The sequence below is a fragment of the Sebastes fasciatus genome, chromosome 10 (genome assembly GCF_043250625.1).
Source record: "Sebastes fasciatus isolate fSebFas1 chromosome 10, fSebFas1.pri, whole genome shotgun sequence".
Classification (NCBI taxonomy): domain Eukaryota; kingdom Metazoa; phylum Chordata; class Actinopteri; order Perciformes; family Sebastidae; genus Sebastes; species Sebastes fasciatus.
The window spans coordinates 12,037,064-12,044,926 of record NC_133804.1 but is presented as its reverse complement, the minus strand read 5'-3'; the positions used below and the strand labels follow the sequence as shown (position 1 = coordinate 12,044,926).

The 7,863-nt window shown below is 40.0% G+C and overlaps 1 protein-coding gene across 2 annotated transcripts; it reads right to left on the bottom strand.

The window, feature by feature from the left end:
* Nucleotides 1–221: 221 nt before the first annotated feature.
* thg1l (tRNA-histidine guanylyltransferase 1-like) lies at nt 222–7,526 on the bottom strand. Of its 2 annotated transcripts, XM_074648181.1 has the most exons (8): nt 7,272–7,526; nt 7,109–7,143; nt 5,287–5,490; nt 4,993–5,169; nt 4,724–4,893; nt 4,509–4,597; nt 2,983–3,090; nt 222–1,820 (listed from the first exon to the last, which is right to left on the bottom strand). In XM_074648181.1, exons 3-8 carry the CDS (start codon nt 5,478–5,480, stop codon nt 1,659–1,661), a joined length of 900 nt encoding a protein of 299 aa, XP_074504282.1. In that variant the 5' UTR covers nt 5,481–5,490; nt 7,109–7,143; nt 7,272–7,526; the 3' UTR covers nt 222–1,658. The 2 variants fall into 2 exon arrangements, with proteins under 2 accessions (XP_074504282.1, XP_074504281.1); XM_074648180.1 differs by lacking the exon at nt 7,109–7,143 and having other exon boundaries at nt 7,272–7,525.
* Nucleotides 7,527–7,863: the final 337 nt, after the last annotated feature.

The following is a 7,863-nucleotide window of genomic DNA, read 5'->3' as shown; positions in this document are numbered from 1 at the left end:
AGTGTATATCTCCTTTAAACTTAGCTGAATGGATTGTAATACAGTAGGATGGATTGTATTTAGCCGTTACTGCCAATGACGGTGGCTTCGCAACCATGTTGGCATCAGTTTGTTGATATTTCTGTGGTTCTTTTCAACAAGTGGGAGATGTTGAAGCTGTCAGAAATTCACGCTGTCTCCAAGGCTTACTCGAACATTATCAGAACTGTGGACAGGAAATATTTAAAGAGCTATTATTGTACAATTTTACTGAGGTTGTGTCGCATATCTCCTCAGTTTTTTTTCCACCCAGTAGTCCAACAGGATTAAGTTTAGACCCTGCATGTAAATACACGCTCTCTTTAAATAACTGCTCCACTTTGCCTCAACACGTTCTGGTTGCTTAGATACCTGCTATACAATAAGGCCATATGTTGAGTCATTGTCTGTGTTGGCAATGGTCCAAATGAACTGATCTAAGCACACAGTTAATGTCATTAAGAAAAGAGCAACATCTGCAATCACAGTGTATTTTTTGTACATCTTACTTAATTGAAATGCAGTGTGTAATTGTTCATTAACTCATTATAGAGGTCTTCTAGTGAAATAATTTGATCCTGAATGCTAACAGAAGAGTCGAACCCTGGTTACATAAAGTACAGTAGAGAAGCGACATGCTTTTTAACAAGGTCAGGAGACCAAAAATACAGCTCTAATACCCGACAGTAACCGAGCCTACTACAGTCTCAAAATACAGTTGGCTGCTTCTTCCACTTCAGGCTTCCAGCAGCCATTCATACTGGACCGGTCATTTAGAAGTGCAATGATAAATATGCCACAGAGCACATGTCAGAAGGATAGAGTGTAAGTACGCAGGGTGTGTGAGGTATTCTTAGCGCTGATGACAGTGCAGGCCGCCAAATCCATTCACATCTCTAAATGGTGTCCTGGCGTCCGAGACAAGGCCACTCGCTCCTGCCAAGGTATTGGTTTCTGCTTTACTCTGCTTATTCCTATCTCAGATATTCTCTTTCTTACTACAAACTGTAAAGGATATTGAACACTTTGCAAAAAGGCTTCCTGAAGCGTTAAAATTCAAACATTAACTCCTGAGCAAAACGGATAGTTGAGATTCAAAAATGCCCACACAGATTTAAAAAAAACAAACACAGCAAAAACCAGTGAGCCAAGAGGAATCATGTTAAACATGCTGAAAGATCAAGTGATGGTAGTATTTAAATGTCATTCATGATATCATTTGAGGATATATTTTTGGAAAAGCAACCTTAGTAGAGCTACATGCACTAGACTAGGAGTATCTGGGGCAGTTTCACACTGCTGTGTTTGTCCTCAACATCCTGCTCCTAAAAGATTATGAAATCATCTGCTTCCCTTTGAGCATGACAGGCATCATCATCAATTTACGCAGAAATGGTCCTGCTTCAAGGGAACATTATGATAGAAGTTTAATACATGAAAGGAAGAATATGTTCCGGCTGTGAGAAAGGAATCATACGAAGTCAGTCATCAAAGTCTGAGAAAAAGCTCTTTAAGGGCATTATGCTTCATGGGTAGTGTGTTTTTTTGACACACAGTCGTTCATCCACATCCGTCCACTGCTTGTATGGGTCCACTTCGACCGCTCTTGCTCGACTCAGCTCAGTATTTTTCTCCTGCCGTTAGCAGTTGTCGTCCTCCAGGATGTCCGAGTGTTCCTCCCAGAACTGGTCTCCTATAATGTCACAGTGGTGGGCGTTCACCCTCCTCCTGCTGCGAGTCACCGCCACATCCTTCTCCTCTTCGTTGGGTCGCTTCATGCGTTTGGTGACCGTTTCATCTCGCTGGACACAAAAGAATGAGGAATATGAGTCGTACGATTAAAGGTAACTCAAAGGATAGGGGTGTCACGATTCTCCAAATCGAGACTATCGAGTCTTGTACTCCCTGTACAGCCCGGTCCCACGAAAAGGCGTGTGAATGACACGATAATACGCAAGGCAAAAGCGCGTGAAAAGAACGCTCTTCTTGCTTTAGGCGTGTCATTTTCACACCATGTAGTCTGTACTGACTGCAATGTAAATACATCTGCAAGATTATGCTACGTTCAGAGCTCATGGCATAGAATGAAACGGGAGAAAGACCATTTATGATGGGCAGGTGGGGAGGTGGATGGGTCTAACAAACAGACTTTCAACCAGGAGACCGGTGTTCGAGATCGGTGTTTTGTTTTGCCAGTTCTGTTAGTGATGTTTGTCACATTATTAGCAATGATGTTATGTTATCTCCGTACGTATTTTACTTAGTTTAAATACTTATTTTAAGCCCAACCATGATCCCTTAACCTAACTAAGTGGTTTTGTTGCCCCCTGCTAGTAGGCAACTGCACCTTCATAAAGGCCTGTAATATTTACACCTTGGAAGGTCAAAACGTGACACTGACACACTATCCTGTGGTGGACAGGCGGGTCAATTACACACCTTCGTATGATATCTGGTTGCCCTAGTTGTTGTTTTTACACCTCTGTTTCTGTATGGAACAAATAAGCAAGATATAACGTGTTAATTAGTGAACTTTAGAGAAACTGGTAGGTGTTTTATTTTTATCTTTGGACTGCGTTTCCCCTTGCTTCAAGTCTTTATGCTTAGCCAAGTTAAGTTTTGGTATCAGTCAAAACTGCAATGCGCACAAAACTGTTTCTAGACTCAACATTTTCTACTGATGTTTGTCAACCATACAGGAAGAATCTCATGGCAGAGCACAGAAGCTGAGGCAGAAAGACAACCCTGTATGTTCAGACACAGCAGACACGTCGAGAAAATGTCAGATATCATTGACTAAAGTAGAAGTAGATGAGACATGAGGTGGAAAGTGGCTGCGGTGAAGGATGTAAAACCCTTCATCAACACATTGAAAACCACAGATATCTAACAGAGTAGGAGTTATCAGAGGGAATTTCTCTGTAATAATTTGTGCAGAGACTCAAGCCCTTTTTAGCAGCTCACCTTTTCCCAGATGAGAGTGGTGCCTTTCCTGTGGAGGGCAGACTCAGTGTTGTAGTTGATATCAAACTCAGAGAACAGGATCTCATTCTTGTCTGCAGCTAATGTTCCCTGGAGGGAGACAAGACACAGTAAGACATATGTATGTACATATTACAAAAATGACAAACAAGCAAAACCATTAAAAGAACTACACCACCCGCTGGTTTTATTATTGTTTTCTTGTTTGAGTACGGATCTCCATTGATGCTATGATCTATAAGGAAGATGATTTTTGTCGTCTTTGATTTGGACAGTATTTTTTTTCCCTTAGAAATGTTTTTAAAGTGATAAAAGGAGCCAGAAAGCATGACGGTTTGATGGGATGTTAATGACTCATGTTGCCCCTTAGTAACATTGAGCCAAAATTAATATTTCCACAACTCGTCAGCTGTCATCACTTCATTGGAGTTTCCCCTCAAAGCCCAACGGAGAATGAAGAGACTTCCAGAGAACAGCTGTGTCGGTCAGTGACAGTGGCATGTGTTCATCTCCAATGAGAATAAACCACAAGTAAATAATGTAGTGACCGAAGTGTGAATATGCACAAAAAATGGGACAAGGAACTGCAGTCACAGCTATACATTCAACTCCCCAGACATCCAGAACCATGTCTACTAGGTATATGTATATATAAATATAAATATAAATATATATATATATATATATATATACACACATTAAAATGGTTATATAATCAAAGTTTACAGAAGCACATACGGTGCATGTAAGTCAGAAAATGGATAGGAACGCTGCAATTAACTATAATTTTTCTTATCAATTCATCTACTGATTATATTTTCCATTCATCGACTCATTTAGTCGGACAAAATGTCAAAAACAATCAGTGATTCAATATCAGACCCTGAAGTCATGTCTTCAACTTTGTTGTTTGTTGATTGTTTTTGCCAATGTATTCACATAAGTATGCATTTTTTAATGATATGAAACAGAGAAAAGATTGGAAAACATTTTAAAGCTGAACCAGCAAATGTTTGGTCTATTGATTTGTTAAATGCCTTAAGCAATTACATGATTGTTAATATTGTAATTGATTAATGTCCTGTCAAATGACTGACTAATCAGCTAACTCTTTGACCTGAGCTGTGTCTCAATTTGGATACTTCCGTTAGTACACTTCCATGTAGTACACTGTGTACACTATGAACTTACTTACGTAATGTGTGAATTTCGACGACGTAGTGTCGGCTGTTGTTGCACTCACCAGAAGCTCGGTAGATCAGCTGGTGATAGTCAGCCACGGACATCACGCCGTATCGGCAGTAATTCAATTTAGATAGATAAATTAACCCAATATTGGCTTCTATCCGACTACAGTATAGTGGTACTTTGTGAAAAAAAACGTGTGGAACTTAAATTTGTATAGATTGTTAAGCTTTTTTTTATGCTACATCGTGAATCTCATTGTTGAAGCACAACCTCCTTTACCAAAACACATTAACTGACTTAAGATTGTGTTTCGCTCTCACCTTTAAGCGATCCTCTGCCTGGGTTGTGGTGAGTCCCCCCTTTTGTACTAAAGTCCAAAACACTGTGTTGTACAAATTATTTATGTGACCTGAAAGACACAAAAGCACAAGCACAGTCGGACATCTTCTACCCTCGTCAGTTTAAATGAACGGATTCATCTAGAAGTCAAATGCATGATTTGTAAAACAGTTGGAGCACAGCAGTATGCACTTACAATCTGCTTGCCTCCAGCTGAGGTAGTCTCTGAGGTTGCGGTTGCTAGGATACAGGACCACGCGTCCATCAAAGCCGGGGGGGTACAAGAGGGGCTGTTCCCCGAAAAACTCCTTCCAGTGGAACACATATGAGGAAGAGAACTGGGAGGCCACGTGGGTCATGAGCTTACTGCCAGAGGAGGAAGAGGGAGAAATAAAGTCAAAAGCGTGAAAAGCATGTGTGGGAATGACATTGATTGACACAGTGTGGCAAAACCCAGTGTGGTACCTGGCTCTCCTCTTAAAGAAGGTGGAGGTTCTCTTGAAAACAAAGCTGAACTCATCACTTTGACCATAAGCGACGACAATATCCTCCAGCTCTTCCATGACAGAGCGAGCACTCCGGGTCATCACGCCCAAGGCCCTGTTATCATTGGGCTTTGTAAACTTGTGCTGCTCTGCAAACCTGAAACAAAACGCATGAAGAAACTCAAAACAACAGAATGATGCATCATCCTTGATTTGCAACATCACTCATGTCCTCACAGATGTGACAGATGTTCAGCTTGAAGAGGAAACTCACTTGTGGAAGTTGCGCCCATCCAGTCTCACAACAATGTAGCAGTTTCGTAGACAAGTGTCGTCAGTTTCAAAGTTGCGGACATACTCAAACTTGCTCTTGGCCATGTTGCTGGAACAGGTGAAAAGACGGGCCAAAGGTTTGACTACACAAGACCTGACACGTCCTCCAAATCTGCAGGCTTTTTCAATCAGCATGAGGGTGCTCCTGAAAAGAAAAAGCAATAATACGAATATAGATGAAGCAAACACATTGACAGCAGGAATGGAGTGGTAATATTTACAGCCAAACTAATTCCACAACTAGGGACGGGCAGATCAATATCCAAAATATCAATACTGCTGACACAAAGTCTTGTTTTGCACATCAACCCTAGTGTCAGTAGGATCCATGAAAAAATGGATCCATCATGTTAGATCACATCCTGGGTAAATGAACACGCTTCTCAGTGCTGCAATCTTTGTATCTCTGCTACTGTTGTGTACATGTGAGCAGTGATTACCCCTTTAGTTCAGAGAATCCACATACAGAACATTTCTTATTTACCATTGGAAAGTGTCTTGTGTTTAAACACGCATGTCATTTCGTAATTAACACTCTGAGACCCGCAGGATTTCGGGTGATCCCGACCGACTTTACTGTCTTTCAGAGGCTGTAGCAGGCTACAGATATCATATGAAACTAGAAAACCTAAGGAACTAATTGGTATGAACCATGTCATGCTAGCTTGTCGGGAAGAACTCAAAATAACGCTCCAAATTTGGGCTAAATTTTGGTGATGAAAAACTGGCATAGCCATTTTCATAGGGTTCCCTTGACCTCTGACCTCAAGATATGCGACTGAAAATGGGTTCTATGAGTACCCACGAGCCTCCCCTTTACAGACATGCCCACTTTATGATAATCACATACAGTTTGGGGCAAAAACCATGCAATTTTATGAACATAGTATAAATGTTTTATTTCCGCCTATTCTAAAATGATGTATTTATATATCTCTGCAAACTGGGGTCCCTAAACAGTCTTGCAATTGCATAAATTGGGTATCACTGTAAAGCTGAGACTCTTGTGAATCCAATGATCCCAATTGTATTCATGTGTGATGATGTTAGTCCCGATAGTAGCCTTTTCATTGTAGTGAGACCATTTTTTAATTTGACCTCACTGTATACAATGACCTGTTGTGACCTCTAGGATAATCACAGCCTCATGAAAGTTTACAGACACAAACTAGAGACCGAGAGCATTCAGAGGATGGATGGCTTTCCTAGGTATACTGACAATAAGGGGGTTTCTGAGCAGTTTCCAGAACAGAAGTGCTCACCATCTAATCACAGAAAAAAATCCTCAAAATGTCAAAGGTTTTTGATTTCTGCAACAACTGATGAGACATTATAGTGCATAAGAATGTCCACCATATACTTCTATCATAATGTTCTAAGCCCTTATACACTTTTACAATTTATTTTATTATAATTTATTTTTGATTTATGACTGGAACAACTTGTCACTAAATAATGAGCTGCATCTCACATTAATCTTCAGGTTCCCAGCTTTCAGATGATGTACACCACTATATGACATCTACTGTTGACCTGCTATCTCCCCCTAAAGACCCCTGTACCCCCCTAAAGAAGCGGACAAAAACAGGTCTATTGTGGGTCTTAACAGAATAGTAAAAAGAAATGCATCATGTTAGGCAAAGAAGTAGCCCATTATTAACTTCATTTCACCTCACAAATCATGACACAGGTCTACTGTATTGTTCTCCCTTACATGATAGCATATTAACATATTGATAACATTAGTTACTAACATTACTTACACTTGGATGTCATGTGTGGTGTTAGTCCAGTGCACCTACAGTAACTAGCAAGTTAGCTCCTAATATTATAATATTATATATATAATATTATAATATTTAACTATTTCGTTATCACATAAACACCAGTATTTAGTTTAGTAGTGTAATAAAGCTGTGTAATCACCTGATATCTACATTTATCCTGAGACAGTTGTCAGCTCACACACGTTGGTTTGTATACGGTCCGTCAGTGAATTCTGTTCGTAGTGGCGCCGCAGACACTACGAACAAAAGTTCCGGAGCAAAAATCATTTAAATTAACAAACAATTAATTAAAAACATATAACTTTAGTCCTCAGTTGCTTGTTCACTTCTCTTCAAGAATCCACCATTATACTAAGTTATTCGTGGATGATATATTAAGGTAAGCAGGTTTACATAGAGGTGAGCGATCATCTGTGTTTTAATGCCATCTTGTGGTTATGGGAGGGAGAGTGCAACCAAAGATCGTATATGAGTAAAGAGGTTACCGGAAACACGACGTACACAACTTGTAGTCCTTGAAGACGAGCTGTTTTCTGGAGGAATTCGTTGAATTTTAAGGATGTATACCTAAGTAGGCCATTAGTGACAACTTAATACAGGAAAAACTACATAAAAATAACGCTTCCGGGATTTAAATGTACTCCATGACTGACTAGTCTAACATATCATATATTATGGAAAGCCGTTTGAGCATTTATTCCATAACCTTGATATCAGACGTCAGTGTCCTC

What these genes read in the sequence shown, in the direction of transcription:
- thg1l (XM_074648181.1), bottom strand. Translation starts at nt 5,480, where the DNA reads ATGCTGATTGAAAAAGCCTGCAGATTTGGAGGACGTGTCAGGTCTTGT. An exon ending in GATGGGCGCAACTTCCACAA is followed by an intron (nt 5,170 to 5,286) that starts GTGAGTTTCCTC and finishes GTTTTGTTTCAG; the next exon opens with GTTTGCAGAGCAGCACAAGT. An exon ending in CCACTCTCATCTGGGAAAAG is followed by an intron (nt 1,821 to 2,982) that starts GTGAGCTGCTAA and finishes TTTTGTGTCCAG; the next exon opens with CGAGATGAAACGGTCACCAA.